Here is a 16678-nt window from a genome sequence, read left to right on the forward strand (position 1 = left end):
GCTCAGGAACATTGGCGTTGCTGCAAATTTCAGACCAGCCATTGAATTCGCTCTGAGCCACGGCCCACCAAGTCGCGCTAATGTTTTGGGGCATAAATCCATTCTTATTGTTTGGTATGAATCATTTTAGAAGTATACGTGCAATGGAATAAGAATGGAATAGGTGTGAGTTTGTGAGTGTGTGTGCACGTGGGAGTGAGTGCGAGAGTATAGGTTTGTGAGTGTCTGAGTGAGTGTGAGTTTGTGCGATTGTGAGTGTGTGTGAGGTTGTGAGGCCGAGCTTGTGAGACCGAGTTTGTAAGTGTGCATGAGTTTGTGTGAGTGTGAGTTAGTGTGACTGTGAGTTTGAGTTTATGTGAGTGTGAGTTTGTGTGAGTGTGTGAGAGTTTGAGTGTGCATGTTTGTGTGAATGTGCATTTGTGTCTGTTGTGTATGTAAGTGTGTGTTTGTATGAATGTGAATTTGTGTGAGTGTGAGTTTGTGCATGTGAGTTTGTGAGTGTGAGTGTGTGTTTGTATTTGTGTGAGTTTGTGTATGTGAGTTTGTATGAGTGTGTGTGTGGGTGTATATGAGTGTGAGTTTGTGAGTGTGACTTTGTGTAAGTGAGATTTTGTGAGTATCAGTGAGTTTGAGTTTGTGTGAGTGTGTGTGATTGTGTGAGTTTGTGTCCATGAATGTATGTGAGTGTGAATATGTGTGTGTGAGTATGTTTGTGTGAGTGGTTTTGTGTATTTGTGTAAGTGTGTGTTTGTGTGACTGTGCGTGTTTGTGTGTGTGTTTGTGTGGGTGTTTGTGTGGGTATGTGTTTCTATTTCTGTGTGTTTGTGTGAGTGTGAGTTAGTGTGTGTTTTAGTGAGTGTGAGTTTGTGCAAGTGTGAGATTTTGTGAGTATGAGTGAGTTTGAGATTGTGCGAGTGTGAGTTTGTTTGTGTAAGTGAGTTTGTGTGAGTGTGTATGATTGTTTGTGTGAGTTTGTGTGCGTGACTGTGAGTGTGTGTTAGAAGATGCTTGTGTGAAGGAGCTGGGGGAATGGATCGAGGAAGGTCTGTGGGCTGATGCCCTAGGTAGGGTTAATTCCTCCTCCTCGTGTGCCAGGCTCAGCCTGATACAATTTAAGGTGGTTCACAGAGCGCACTTGACGGGGGCAAGGTTGAGTAGGTTCTTTGGGGTAGAGGACAGATGTGGAAGGTGCTCAGGGAGCCCGGCGAACCATGTCCATATGTTTTGGTCATGCCCGGCACTGGAGGGGTTCTGGAGAGGAGTGGCGGGGGCAATATCTCAGGTGGTGAAAGTCCGGGTCAAGCCAAGCTGGGGGCTAGCAATATTTGGAGTAGTGGATGAGCCGGGAGTGCAGGAGGCGAAAGAGGCCGGCATTCTGGCCTTTGCGTCCCTAGTAGCCCAGCGAAGGATCTTGCTAATGTGGAAGGAGGCGAAGCCCCCCAGCGTGGAGGCCTGGATAAATGATATGGCTGGGTTCATTTGGTTGGAGAGGATAAAGTTTGCCTTGAGGGGGTCTGCGCAGGGGTTCTACAGGCGGTGGCAACCGTTCCTAGACTATCTCGCGGAGCATTAGAGGAAGGTCGGTCAGCAGCAGTAGCAACCCTGGGGGGGGAACGAGAGATTGTTTGAGGGGATGGATGAGCAGGAGATAACATGGAGGGTGGGGGAAATAAAGCCTTGTGAATATACCATTTTGCCATGTATATATCTTGCTCAGTGCGATTTTGTGTTATTTTGTTACGGGCGGGGGGGGGGTTATTGTTTGTAAGGGGAAAAAATTGTGTTGTTAAAAAACTTTAATAAATATATTTTTTTAAAAAGAAGATGCTTGTGTGAGTTTGTGTGTGTGTTTGAGTGAATGTGTGTGAGTGTGTGTGTGTGTGAATGAGTGTGTGTGTGTGCGAGAGTGAGCATGCGTGTTTGTGTGTGTGTGTGTGAGTGTGTGTGTGTGTCTTTGTATGTGTTTGTGTGACTGAGTGTGTGGGTTTGTTTGAGTGTGTTTGTGTGAGTGCTGTGATTGTGTGCATGAGTGTGTGTGCGAGTGTGTGTTTGTGTGCGAATGAGTATATGTCTTTGGGTGAGTGTGCTTGTGTGTGAGTGTGTGCGTGAGTGAGTGTGTGTGTATTTGCGTGAGTTGGTGTGTGTGTGTGAGTGTGTGCGTGAGTGAATGTGAATGTGTGTGTGAGTGTGCATGTGAATGTGTGAATGAGTGTGAGTGTGTGTGTGTGTGAATGAGTGTATTTGTGTGAGTGTGGGTGAGTGTGTGTGTATGTGTGTGAGTGTGTGAGTGCATGTGTGAATGTGAGTGCGTGGGTGTGTGTGTGTATTTGTGTGTGTGTGTATTTGTGTGAGTTTGTGTTTGTGTGAGTGTGTGTGAGTGTGAGTGTGAGTGTGTGTCTGAGTGAATGTGACATTCCCACACGGCGAGACTGACAGAATATTCTGGCAAAGGGACACCGCTCGATCTCTCCAATCTCAGAAACCCATTTTAGGAGTAGGAAGTGGAGAGCAGCAGGGATTGTGGATTTAGGGAAACACTTTGATGACCATTTGTTAGTTTTTGCAAAGCAGCCTTTAACCACGAGAGAGAGAGAGAGAGAGAGAGAAAGTGAGAGAGAGAGAGGAGGGAGATCGAACTGGAAAGCTTAATCGCAGAGAGCAGCAATACCAGAGGGCTCTGCTCTTAATAGGACCTCTGTCTGTGCGCGCTGCAAAAATCTTCAGGGTAAGAAATGAAATTATTTTCCCCTTCCACGCACTTGCAAGCTGCGGTTTAGTGAGAGGGAAGATATTCTAACTCCAGCTGGGGACCATTTAATTGGTTAAAACAAAACAATACTATTAAAAATCTGAAATAATGTTGATGCCAGTGGCGATCGAGAGAGAGAGAGAGAGAGACAGAGGGGCTGGAGTACCGGGTCTGTGAGGTGGGAAATGCTCCTGCGTTTAAGGGAGTTGGGAAGAATTAAACCTTCTCGAGATCAACGAGGAGATTATTCCCACATTCAGCTCCTGAGGTTATCACTGGGCAATACTCGAGACCTGTATTTTTGTTCATGTATTATCACACCGTCCCTTTCTCAATCTACCTGGCCTGACTGGTTTGTTGTCCCTCTAACCAGCATCTGGGTAGCAACAATACAAATACCTTCTCCGAGAGACTTCATCGCCCCCACATTCACCCATATCGGAGGCATTTCCTACCTCCCCTCAATTGCATCTTGCTCAAGAAAGAGTGAGACAACAATGCAGCTCGCATTCAGCGGGAGACCCACTCAGCTCCCGAGGTAGAGCTGAGCATTTATACTGCTTCCATCATCCCCTCAGGACATCCCATTGAAGCCAAGTGGGTTTGTTTTGCTGTAGCCACTGTAACAGGGTTAGTACTGAGGGAGTGCTGCACTGTCAGAGGGTCAGTACTGAGGGAGTGTCGCACTGTCAGAGGGTCAGTACTGAGGTAGTGTCGCACTGTCAGAGGGTCAGTACTGAGGGAGTGTCGCACTGTCAGAGGGTCAGTACTGAGGTATGCTGCACTGTCAGAGGGTCAGTACTGAGGGAGTGTTGCACTGTCAGAGGGTCAGTACTGAGGGAGTGCTGCACTGTCAGAGGGTCAGTACTGAGGGAGTGCTGCACTGTCAGAGGCTCAGTACTGAGAGAATGTCGCACTGTCAGAGGGTCAGTACTGAGGGAGGGCTGCACTGTCAGAGGGTCAGTACTGAGGGAGTGCTGCACTGTCAGAGGGTCAGTACTGAGGGAGCACCGCACTGCCAGAGGATCAGTACTGAGGGAGTGCTGCACTGTCAGAGGGTCAGTACTGAGGGAGTGCTGCACTGTCAGAGGGTCAGTACTGAGGGAGTGTCGCACTGTCAGAGGGTCAGTACTGAGGGAGTGCTGCACTGTCAGGGGGTCAGTACTGAGGGAGTGCTGCACTGCCAGAGGGTCAGTACTGAGGGTGTGCTGCGCAGTCAGAGGGTCAGTACTGAGGGAGTGCTGCACTGTCAGAGGGTCAGTGCTGAGGGTGTGCTGCACAGTCAGAGGGTCAGTACAGAGGGAGTGCGGCACTGTTAGAGGGTCAGTACTGAGGGAATGCTGTACTGTCAAAGGGTCAGTACTGAGGGAGTGCTGCACAGTTAGAGGGTCAGTACTGAGGGAGCGCTGCACTGTCAGAGGGACAGTACTGAGGGAGCGCTGCACTGCCAGAGGGTCAGTGCTGAGGGAGTGCTGCACTGTCAGAGGGTCAGTACTGAGGGAGCGCTGCATTGTCAGAGGGTCAGTACTGAGGGAGTGCTGCACTGTCAGAGGGTCAGTGCTGAGGGTGTGCTGCACAGTCAGAGGGTCAGTACAGAGGGAGTGCGGCACTGTTAGAGGGTCAGTACTGAGGGAATGCTGTACTGTCAAAGGGTCAGTACTGAGGGAGTGCTGCACAGTTAGAGGGTCAGTACTGAGGGAGTGCTTCTCTGCCAGAGGGTCAGTACTGAGGGAGTGCTGCACTGTCAGAGGGTCAGTGCTGAGGGAGTGCTGCACTGTCAGAGGGTCAGTACTGAGGGTGTGCTGCACTGTCAGAGGGTCAGTACTGAGGGAGTGCCGCACTGTCAGAGGATCAGGACGGTGGGAGTGCTGCACTGTCGGAGGGTCAGTACTGAGGGAGTGCTGCACTGTTGGAGGGTCAGTACTGAGAGAGTGCTGTACTGTTGGAGGGTCAATGCTGAGGGAGTGCTGCACTGTCAGAGGGCCAGTACTGAAGGAGTGCTGCACTGTCGGAGGGTCAGTACTGAGAAAGTGCTGCACTGTCAGAGGCTCAGTACTGAGAGAGTGCTGCACTGTCAGAGGGTCAGTGCTGAGGGAGTGCTGCACTGTCAGAGTGTCAGTACTGAGGGAGTGCTGCACTGGCAGAGTGTCAGGACTGAGGGAATACTGCACTGTCAGAGGGTCAGTACTGAGGAAGCGCTGCACTGTCAGAGGGTCAGTACTGAGGGAGTGCTGCACTGTCAGAGGGTCAGTACTGTGGGAGTGCTGCACTGTCAGAGGGTCAGTACTGAGGGAGTGCTTCTCTGCCAGAGGGTCAGTACTGAGGGAGTGCTGCACTGTCAGAGGGTCAGTGCTGAGGGAGTGCTGCACTGTCAGAGGGTCAGTACTGAGGGTGTGCTGCACTGTCAGAGGATCAGGACGGTGGGAGTGCTGCACTGTCGGAGGGTCAGTACTGAGGGAGTGCTGCACTGTCGGAGGGTCAGTACTGAGAGAGTGCTGTACTGTTGGAGGGTCAATGCTGAGGGAGTGCTGCACTGTCAGAGGGCCAGTACTGAAGGAGTGCTGCACTGTCGGAGGGTCAGTACTGAGAAAGTGCTGCACTGTCAGAGGGTCAGTGCTGAGGGAGTGCTGCACTGTCAGAGTGTCAGTACTGACCCTCTGACAGTGCAGCGCTTCCTCAGTACTGACCCTCTGACAGTGCAGTATTCCCTCAGTCCTGACACTCTGACAGTGCAGCACTCCCTCAGTACTGACACTCTGACAGTGCAGCACTCCCTCAGCACTGACCCTCTGACAGTGCAGCACTCTCTCAGTACTGAGCCTCTGACAGTGCAGCACTTTCTCAGTACTGACCCTCCGACAGTGCAGCACTCCTTCAGTACTGGCCCTCTGACAGTGCAGCACTCCCTCAGCATTGACCCTCCAACAGTACTGAGAGAGTGCTGTACTGTTGGAGGGTCAATGCTGAGGGAGTGCTGCACTGTCAGAGGGCCAGTACTGAAGGAGTGCTGCACTGTCGGAGGGTCAGTACTGAGAAAGTGCTGCACTGTCAGAGGCTCAGTACTGAGAGAGTGCTGCACTGTCAGAGGGTCAGTGCTGAGGGAGTGCTGCACTGTCAGAGGGTCAGTACTGAGGGAGTGCTGCACTGTCAGAGCGTCAGTACTGAGGGAGTGCTGCACTGTCAGAGGGTCAGTACTGAGGGAGTGCTGCACTGTCAGAAGGTCAGTACTGAGGTATGCTGCACTGTCAGAGGGTCAGTACTGAGGTATGCTGCACTGTCAGATGGTCAGTACTGAGGGAGTGCCGCACTGTCAGAGGGTCAGTACTGAGGTATGCTGCACTGTCAGAGGGTCAGTACTGAGGTATGCTGCACTGTCAGTGGGTCGGTACTGAGGGAGTGCCGCACTGACAGTGGGTCAGTACTGAGGGAGCGCTGCACTGTCAGAGGGTCAGTACTGAGGGAGTGCTGCACTGTCAGAGGGTCAGTACTGAGGTATGCTGCACTGTCAGAGGGTCAGTACTGAGGTATGCTGCACTGTCAGATGGTCAGTACTGAGGGAGTGCCGCACTGTCAGAGGGTCAGTGCTGAGGGAGCGCTGCACTGTCAGAGGGTCAGTACTGAGGTATGCTGCACTGTCAGAGGGTCAGTGCTGAGGGAGCGCTGCACTGTCAGAGGGTCAGTGCTGAGGGAGTGCTGCACTGTCAGTGGGTCGGTACTGAGGGAGTGCCGCACTGACAGTGGGTCAGTACTGAGGGAGCGCTGCACTGTCAGAGGGTCAGTACTGAGGGAGTGCGGCACTGTCAGAAGGTCAGTACTGAGGGCGTGCTGCACTGTCAGAGGGTCAGTACTGAGGGAGTGCGGCACTGTCAGAGGGTCAGTACTGAGGGAGCGCTGCACTGTCAGAGGGTCAGTACTGAGGGAGTGCTGCACTGTCAGAGGGTCAGTACTGAGGGAGCGCTGCACTGTCAGAGGGTCAGTACTGAGGGAGTGCTGCACTGTCAGAGGGTCAGTACTGAGGGAGTGCTGCACTGTCAGAGGGTCAGTACTGAGGGAGCGCTGCACTGTCAGGGGGTCAGTACTGAGGGAGCGCTGCACTGTCAGAGGGTCAGTACTGAGGGAGCGCTGCACTGTCAGAGGGTCAGTACTGAGGGAGCGCTGCACTGTCAGAGGGTCAGTACTGAGGGAGCGCTGCACTGTCAGAGGGTCAGTACTGAGGGAGTGCTGCACTGTCAGAGGGTCAGTACTGAGGGAGTGCTGCACTGTCAGAGGGTCAGTACTGAGGGAGCGCTGCACTGTCAGAGGGTCAGTACTGAGGGAGTGCTGCACTGTCAGAGGGTCAGTACTGAGGGAGTGCTGCACAGTCAGAGGGTCAGTACTGAGGTATGCTGCACTGTCAGAGGGTCAGTACTGAGGGAGTGCCGCACTGTCAGAGGGTCAGTACTGAGGGAGTGCTGCACAGTCAGAGGGTCAGTACTGAGGTATGCTGCACTGTCAGAGGGTCAGTACTGAGGGAGTGCCGCACTGTCAGAAGGTCAGTACTGAGGGAGTGCTGCACTGTCAGAGGGTCAGTACTGAGGGAGTGCTGCACTGTCAGAGGGTCAGTACTGAGGGAGTGCGGCACTGTCAGAGGGTCAGTACTGAGGGAGTGCTGCACTGTCAGAGGGTCAGTACTGAGGGAGTGCTGCACTGTCAGAGGGTCAGTACTGAGGGAGTGCTGCACTGTCAGAGGGTCAGTACTGAGGGAGTGCTGCACTGTCAGAGGGTCAGTACTGAGGGAGTGCTGCACTGTCAGAGGGTCAGTACTGAGGGAGTGCGGCACTGTCAGAGGGTCAGTACTGAGGTATGCTACAGTCTCTTTTACCTTTGATCATCTTTTTATTTTTATTTTAAAAAATAAATTTAGAGTACCCAACTCATTTTTTCCAATTAAAGGGCAATTTAGCGTGGCCAATCCACCTAGCTTGCACATCTCTTTGGGTTGTGGGGGCGAAACCCACACAAACACGGGGAGAATGTGCAAACTCCCCACGGACAGTGACCCAGAGCCGGATTTGAACCTGGGACCTCGGCGCCGTGAGGCAGCGGGGCTAACCCACTGTGCCACCCTGCTGCCCACCCTTGATCATCTTAAACGCTTCAATTAGATCTCGCCTTCATCTTGAGTACTCGAGAGATTTAAAGGCTATTCGACGCAGCCTGTCCTCGTCATTAAACCCTTTGAGGAGACATAATTCACTCCCCCATCCTCGCCCCAAGACAATTATATCCTCCTGATCTGCAATACCCATACTGAACACCAAACTTGAGATCAGTGATGAGCTGCTAATGCTCTCTCTGACCAGGAGACACTGCCTGTCCTGGAATCTCTCCGAATCCTGCTCTCCTCTTTATTCTACACAACACAGAAAGGAATGCGTATTCATTACCCAGAGTCGGGATGCTGCTGAGGTACTGTCATCCCAAATATGGCAAACAATTAAGAGCTTCGAAAGGCAAATGTCTGTTGCCGAACAACATCCAGAATGTTCTTAAACAGAGACTTTGATCTTGATGAATTAACCCCGTGTTTCCTTCTCGCTAATGTGGCTGCTTGAACCTGCGGAATGTTCCAGCAATTCCACTTGGAATGTTGACCTTTATTTCTAAGGGAAGCGAGTATAAAAAATCGGGAACTCTTGCTAAAACTATACAAGGCAGTAGTTAGGCCACATCTGCAATACTGTGAACAGTTTTGGTCCCCCTAGCTAAGGAAATATATACTGGCATTGGAGGCAGTCCAGAGAAGGTTCACTCGGTCGATCCCGGCTATGGAGGGACTTTCTTATGAGGAGAGGTTGAGTGGGTCGGGCCTGTGCTCATTGGAGTTTCGAAGAATGAGAGGCGGCCTTGTTGAGACATATCGGATTCTCAGAGGGCTGGACAGGGTCGATGCTGAGAGGATGTTCTGCCAGGGTGCTCAGGTGGCACTGCCAAGGCTGGTAGTGCCAAGGTGCCAGAGGGAGTGCTAGGGGGCCACCCAGCCCTGTCCTCGATCACCTGGGGGTCTACAATGGCCGAGGAGACCCCCCCCCCCCGCGCAAAGGTGCAATTACGACTGGAACACGTTTGTGGAACCCAGAGCTAAACGGCGCTCTGGGGCAGTCTCCCAGGCGCGGCCGTTAGGTCCCAGGCGCCAGGGGAATCATGCGAATGAGCCTAAGGGCTCTTTCGAATATGCAGATCTGTATAACGGGCAATGACGGCGAGATCCTGATCGCGAGACTCCGTTGAAGCTCACGAGGAGAGATTGGGAGAGGCCCCTCGCGAGATTCAGCGGCCTGGTCCTGACACCAAGTTGGGCGTAACCAGGCCGCCAAATCGCGTCCAAAGACCTCTGACCTCCCCAAGTTTATAAAATGTGATTATTACCAACAAAGGCACACCCCTCCGAGCTGGCCGCACTCCTCCAGTTCTGGCCACTTGCATCGTTTGAAGCCCTCTGCAGTAACCCAGGAGACACGAAGATTAAGGTTGAACCAAATTTACTTAAACGCTAAAGTGAAGCCAGACATTCGGCGTTCAACACGGGTGCCCCAGCCCGGGGCTAACAGGAACTCCTAGTCCGGGTCTGGGACGGTATTTAAAAGGCTCCAGCCGTTGCCATGGGAACCCGACTTCCACCAGCCCCACAGGGAGATCAATGAGTGATCCCTCGTGAGGGTTTTCACACCCTCCACCATTAACAGCCTACCTTCAGCCGCTCGGGACTCTAAATTCTGGATTTCCCTCCCTAAACCTCTCCCAACGCTCTCTAATCCTTTCAAACACTCCTAGAAACCCGATTCAGGTCAAACTTCATTGACAAGTTTCCTGTGAAGTGCATTGTTACACTAACAGCACAAATTGAATTAAAGTTTTTGTTGTAGGAGAGCGGGGGGGCAGGACGAGCATTTGGAAAGTTTTGTTTGAAATATAGGAGGAACCGATTGGTTCTCTTCATGTTGGCATGGCAGCACACTGGTTAGCACTTTTCCCTCACAGCGCCAGGGACCCGGGTTCGATTCCAACCTCGGGTGACTGTTCTCCCCGTGTGTGCGTGGGTTTCCTCCGGGTGCTCCGGTTTCCTCCCACAGTCCAAGGATGTGCAGGTTAGGTGGATTGGCCACGCTAAATTTCCCCTTAGTGTCCAGGGATGTTCAGGTTGTTATATCACTGGTTTGAGTAATATATGTCGTTACTAACTCGATGATGTTGAAGAACACTCGAGTCTTCGATGTAAACTGAAAGAATGTATTAAGTAACAATTAAACAAATAAATGAGTTTGACACTCCACTGAACTAACTCCAGCAATAAAATAAGGATAACTAACTGTACAAACTGTATCTAGGCTACACGTGGTGTCAGGGCTGAGGTCTCTCTGCTGCCCTTCTATTTCCTGGTAATGCCTGCTGGAAAGAGAGGGAGAGCCTCTGGGAGCTCTTATTATAGGAGCTCTTATTATATAGTGGGTCTTGTAATGCCCTCTAGTGGTCATGCCACAGCTAGGTGTGATTAACCCTTTAGTTACAAGTCTGTCTACATATCATTACACAGGTTAGGTGAATTGGCCACGGTAAATTGTCCCTTAGTGACTAGGGATGTACAGATTAGGTGGATTGGCCATTCTAAATGGTCCCTTAGTGTCCAGGGATGTACAGGCTAGGTGGATTGGACTTTCTAAATGGTCCCTTAGTGTCCAGGGATGTACAGAGTAGATGGATTGGCCATTCTAAATGGTCCCTTAGTGTCCAGGGATGTACAGGTTAGGTGGATTGGCCGTTCTAAATTGTCCCTTAGTGTCCAGGGGTGTACAGGATAGGTGGATTGGCCATGGAAAATTGTCCCTTAGTGTCTAATGGTTAGGTGGGGTTATGGGGGGTGGGCCTAGGTAGGATGCTCTTTCATCGGGCGGGTGCAGAGTCAATGGGCCGAATGGTCTCCTTCTGGACTGTAGGTATTCCATGATTCTACCACACAATGGGCAATGAGGCACTAAGGTATCTCACCCTACTGCAATAGGCTCCAGCAGTCACGAGTGCATCTGTCTTCTCCCTCCTCTAGATGGTACAATGGGGCCCTCTGCTACTCGTCTGCCTGATGAGCACTATCTCCGTCCCCCCCGCCTTTAGCGACAATGAGGATGAACTCTCCATACCCCCAGGAGCCAGGCTGACCGGCTGTCCGTTCCAATGCGTCTGTAGCTCGGAGGCGACAGTGGACTGCAGCGGTGTGGACCTCAGCTCGTTCCCGAGTAACGTGTCGGGAAACACCCAGCACCTGGCCCTAGAGGTACTGAACCCACCTCAGCTTCAAGCAGCAAACCCCATCACAGAGTCTCTAACCAGGTCAGGAGCAGGAACCCTGGGTCGGATTCAGCTCCAGAGCCCTAGCTGTAGCGCTTCTCCGACTAACACTCCCAGGACAGCACAGTAGCACAAATGGATAGCACTGTGGCTTCACATTGCCAGGGTCCCAGGTTCGATTCCCCGCTGGGTCACTGTCTGTGCACGTTCTCCCCGTGTGTGCGTGGGTTTCCTCCGGGTGCTCCGGTTTCCTCCCACAGTCCAAAGATGCGCAGGTTAGGTGGATTGACCGCGCTAAATTGCCCCTTAGTGTCCCAAAAAAAAGGTTGGGTGGGGTTACTGGGAAAGGGTGGAGGTGTGGGCTGGGGTCGGGTGCTCTCTCCAAGGGCCGGTGCGGACTCGATGGGCCAAGTGGCCTCCTTCTGCAAATTGTAGCAGGCCTGAGCCCCGCTTCACCGAAATCCCGGAAAACGGAGGGAAAAACTGGGAAAGGGGAATAAAAAAAGTACAGAAAGCAGAGCTGTTCCACAATATTTCCAATCGTTTTTTTCTTGCAGAACAACCAGCTGGAAGATATTCCGAGCGAGGGTTTGTCCAGGCTCACCAAATTGAGGACACTTAGCCTGCACAACAACAGGCTCCTATCCAGAGGTAGGCCGAAGGGACAGCGGGCCATGCCCTGTGACACTTACTGCCTGCCCGATAGTTGTCAGCGGGATTCTATCCCTGTTGTTCAGAATGTAGACCTAGTGATGAGGTGAGATTCTGTGTTTAATTACAATTATTGTTGCAAATACGGAAAGCCTTGGCGATAGCACATCTGGAGTATTGTTTACTGACTTGGCCTCCTTGCCAAAGGAAAGAGATATTTGGCTTAGAGGTGGCGACACAAGGGCTCATTAGACTGACGAATGAGGTGAGGCGGTTGTCTCATGAGAGAAGAAATGGAATAAACATATAGCGCCCGATTAACCGCGCCTTCTTGCCACGCGTTCGCAGTGGCGGAGGTGGTCCACCATTGGTTGGCAGTGAGGTCCTCTGGTCCTGCCGCTGTCAATGTTTTATGCACCTCCCCCCGCTGGAAAACCCATTGCGGGGCTTCGACATCGACGGGACTGGAAAATCCAGCAGGGATGGACAGATATCTTTGCCCATTCTCTCTTGAATTTAGAAGAATGGGGGGGGGGGGGATTGCATTGAGATGTCAGATGGTTTGGCATTGTCGATGCTGAGAGGACTTTGGCTGGAGAGTGTAGAACAAAAAGGGTTCCAGTGGGTGCGGCCGCATTTGGAGTATTGCGTGCAATTCTGGTCGCCGCATTCTAGGAAGGATGTGGAAGCATTGGAAAGGGTGCAGAGGAGATTTACCAGAATGTTGCCTGGTATGGAGGGAAGATCTGAAAGGCTGAGGGACTTGAGGCTGTTTTCGTTAGAGAGAAGAAGGTTAAGAGGTGACTTAATTGAGGCATACAAGATGATCAGAGGATTAGATAGGGTGGACAGTGAGAGCCGTTTTCATCGGATGTTGATGTCCAGCACGAGGGGGACATAGCTTTAAATTGAGGGGAGATAGATATAGGACAGATGTTAGAGAGTAGTAAGGGCGTGGAATGCCCTGCCTGCAACAGTAGTGGACTCGCCAACATTAAGGGCATTCAAATGGTCATTGGATAGACATATGGACGATAAGGGAATAGTGTAGATGGGCTTTAGAGTGGTTTCACAGGTCGGCGCAACATCGAGGGCCGAAGGGCCTGTACTGTGCTGTAATGTTCTATGTTCTATGTCCCATGATAAGGGGACAGTCATTTTGGACTGAGGTGAGGAGAAATATCTTCATCCACCTCCTGACACCCCAGAGCCTGTCCATCATCGACAAGGTGCAAATGGTCAGGGTGTGATGTGATGGGATGCTTTACACTTTCCTGGATGGGCGCAGCTCCAACAGCACGCAATAGGCTCGAATCCATCCAGGAAAAGGCAGCCCGCTTGATTGGCGCCTTCAACATTCACTCCCTCCACCACCGATGCACAGTGCGCAGCCGTGTGCACCATCTACAAGATGCACTGCAGCAACTCACTAATGCTCAGAGACAGCTCATAGACAAACCCATGACTATTAACAGCTAGAAGGCCAAGGGCAGCAGATACCTGGGAACCCCACCACCTGGAGGTTCCCCTCCAAGTCACTCACCCCCCCGACTTGGAAATATATCAGCTGTTCCTTCACTGTCACTGGGTCAAAATCCTGGAACGCCCATCATGGGCACACCTACACTACATGGAACAGGGTGGTTCATGAAAGCGACTCACCACTACCTTCTCAAGGGCAATTAGCGATGGGTAATAAACACTGGTCTAGCCTGCGATGCCTCGCCTAGTGAAAAGAGTAAAAACAACCTCAGAGGGCTGTGTACCTTTGTAATTTTCTATTGCAGGGCGGCACCCTGGCGCAGTAATTAGCACTGCTGCCTCACTGCGCCAAGGACCCGGGTTTGATCCCGGCCTCGGGACCCTGTCCGTGTGGAGTTTGCACATTCTCCCCGCGTCTATGTGGGTCTTACCCCCACAACCCAAAGATATGTAGGTGGATTGGCCACGCTAAATTGCCCCTGAATTGGAATTTCTTTATAAAAGTAATTCTCAATTGCTTGGGTTTGGCCGGTTGATGTTCCATTGTCGAATACATTGAAGACTCAGATCGATACATTTTTGGGCATGAGGGGATCACGGGATAAGGTGAGAGGGTGGGAAAGGAGCGGTGATATTTGAGGAACTGAATGGTGGGCGGATCAGCCTCAAAGGGCTTCATGGCTCATGATGTTCCCATTTCTTATTGTTTTTCCAGGGATACCGGATAAGGCCTTCAGGCTTCTGCATAAACTGGAGTATCTGTACTTGGCAAATAACAAGGTGAGAGTCCTGACGTAGGACCTACCGGTTCGGTTAAGGTAAACTGGACAAGGCGCTAAGGGGAGGACAGGGCCATGAGGCCTCAACATTAGCTCTCTTCCGTCCTCTACATCCACCCCACCATTGGAGTAAAATGTACATGATTGAGGGAAGCTGTGATTGAGCCCTCGCACCTTCAATAGAAAAACGACCTGCATTTATGTAGCGCCCGTAAGTTCCAAAGCGTTTAACAATTAAAGAAGTGCAGCCACTGTGGTAATACAGCATATCGGTGCATGGCAAGACCCTACAATCAACAGGGTGACAACAATCAGATCGTTTTTGGTCTAGCAATGCTGATTGAGGGATAAATATCGACCGTATTTGAAATAGTGCTATGAGAGCGTCTTTATTCACTGTCTAACCCAGACTCCCTCGATACAACACGGAAGCCTCAGTGTCTGAAGTGGGATTCGAACGCCCAATCTGCGGGGCACCCCCGACTGAATTGGCACCTGTCCCTGTTCTCCGCCCCCCCCCCCCCCTCCTCCTTGGGAGAGAATTCCACATTGGCCCTCGCACCTCCCTCGGAAACTCAGCCTGACAATTTGGGCCCCCTCACGGAGGTTCCCTCCGTGCCATTCCTTCCCGCCTGGGAGGGGGCTTCCTGTATGGGCTGCTGCTGCTCGCCCTTCACTTCCTCATCCTCATCCACCAGGCCGGACAGGCCGATGCTGTTCCCGTCCTGCTGTCCGGAGTTTGCGGCGCCCCCTGGCGGGAGGCTGTCTCCATACACGGGAGTCCGCCCCTTCACCATCGGGGCCTGGATGTGTTGCACACAGCAGCCCCAAGCAATAAAAGGCCAGGATGTTTCAAGAACCTCCTATCTTTCCTGTCGCCTCAAGGAGTACACGCTCCACGTGTCTATAGCGTGTGAATGGGTGCTGCCTCTCTTTTATTATCTAAAGGGGCTGCAATCGATTTATGGCGGCACTTCAGCGACACGCTCCTGATCTTTGGCCACCCGGTGTGCAGAGTGACAGGCATTGTGGCGGACCTCCTCCTGGGCCTCTCCCAAGGTTACCATTAACAGGTCCATGCAGCAACCGGTTGAAGGGGGGAGGGGCCATTAATCAGCCCGACTGTCTGGCCGTCTTCCGTGGCTAGGTTCATGGCTGGGTGTCCCTGGGGAGGGAGCACGCAGTGCCTGCTGGCACATTTGAGGCCTACTATGACCAGTGGGCCCTGCGGAGCTGGAGCGCATCATGGGCCTCGGGAATATCATTGTGATTTAATTTGTTACGTTTCCTTTAAAGTTCTTTTGTTAAGCATTGTGCTACCACAAGCATCTCTTTAAGGGGCTGTCAAATAGTTAATTATTAGTCAATTTGTTTATTTATCTTGGATTACTCAGGAGAGAATGAATAGAGACTGCTGGGACACAGGCTGGGGCTGGGGGCAAAGGAGGGGTCAGACAGATGTACAGTTGCAAACTGTAAATAAACCCAATAACAAGCACAAGATTGGGGTCTGGTTTCCTATTTCACCACCTGGCGATGAATGCATTAACAGCATGTCCAAGTTGAAGGTCGTAGCTCACTCACCACTCCTCACACCTGAGGGGAAAGGTAGCATGATGGTTAGTAATCCCCGGGCCTGGACCAATGAGCTGGAGGTATCAGTTCAAAAACCGTCACAGGAGCTGGGGAATTTATTAAATAAAATCAATTGATAAAAGAAAGCTGGAATATCAAGCTGGCCTCAGTCATGGAGACCAGCAAACAATTGACTGTAAAACCCAGGTGGTTACCTGATTGTCAGTAAAAACCCCTCTGCATCACTGATGTCTACTGGGGAAGGGAATCTGCCGTCCTTCCCCTGTCTGGCCTGCCTGTGGCTCCAGACCCACAGCATTGTGGGTGAGTCAGAGCTGCCCTCACGTATCGCTTGGCACACACCACACACACATACACAGACCACACATACACACACATACACAGACCACACACACCACACCCACACCACACACACATGCCACACACCACACCCACGCACCAGAAACACACCACACACACACCAATAGACACACACACACCACACACACCCACACACACACCAATAGACACACACACACCACACACACCCACACACACACACCCACCCACATACACACACCACACACACCCACATACACCCCCCCACAGCCACATACACATGTATACACACACACCACACACACACCCATATACACCACACACACATACACACCACACACACACATACACCACACCCACATATACACACACCCACATATATACACACACATACACACCCACATATACACACACCCACATATACACACCCACCCACATATATACACACACACATACTTACCACACACAGACACATACACACACACATACATACAGACCACACCCACACCCATACATACACAGACCACACCCACACCCATATACACACACCACACATACGCACACCCACATACACACCTATATACATACACACACATACATACATCACCCCCCCGACATACACATATACACACATACATACACACACATATATACACACACACGTACATACATACATACACACATATACATACGCACATCACACACACACAAATACACACACACATATACATACACACACACATACATATACACATCACCCCCCCACACACACATATACGCA

The 16678-nt window shown here is 51.5% G+C and overlaps 1 protein-coding gene across 2 annotated transcripts in view; it reads left to right on the forward strand.

The window, feature by feature from the left end:
* The first annotated feature begins 2506 nt into the window (after positions 1 to 2506).
* Positions 2507 to 16678, forward strand: part of LOC140403297 (podocan-like protein 1) — a 34642-nt gene continuing 20470 nt past the window's right edge. Inside the window, exons 1-4 of one of the 2 annotated variants that reach the window (XM_072491117.1) lie at positions 2507 to 2725; positions 10830 to 11057; positions 11629 to 11722; positions 13920 to 13984. In XM_072491117.1, coding sequence (XP_072347218.1) covers positions 10830 to 11057; positions 11629 to 11722; positions 13920 to 13984 — 387 coding nt within the window. In that variant the 5' untranslated portion in view covers positions 2507 to 2725. Of the gene's footprint in view, positions 2726 to 8137; positions 8198 to 10829; positions 11058 to 11628; positions 11723 to 13919; positions 13985 to 16678 lie in introns of those variants that run through there. The other variant, XM_072491118.1, reaches the window with a different exon arrangement.

This window comes from Scyliorhinus torazame, chromosome 27 (assembly GCF_047496885.1).
Source record: "Scyliorhinus torazame isolate Kashiwa2021f chromosome 27, sScyTor2.1, whole genome shotgun sequence".
Taxonomy (NCBI): domain Eukaryota; kingdom Metazoa; phylum Chordata; class Chondrichthyes; order Carcharhiniformes; family Scyliorhinidae; genus Scyliorhinus; species Scyliorhinus torazame.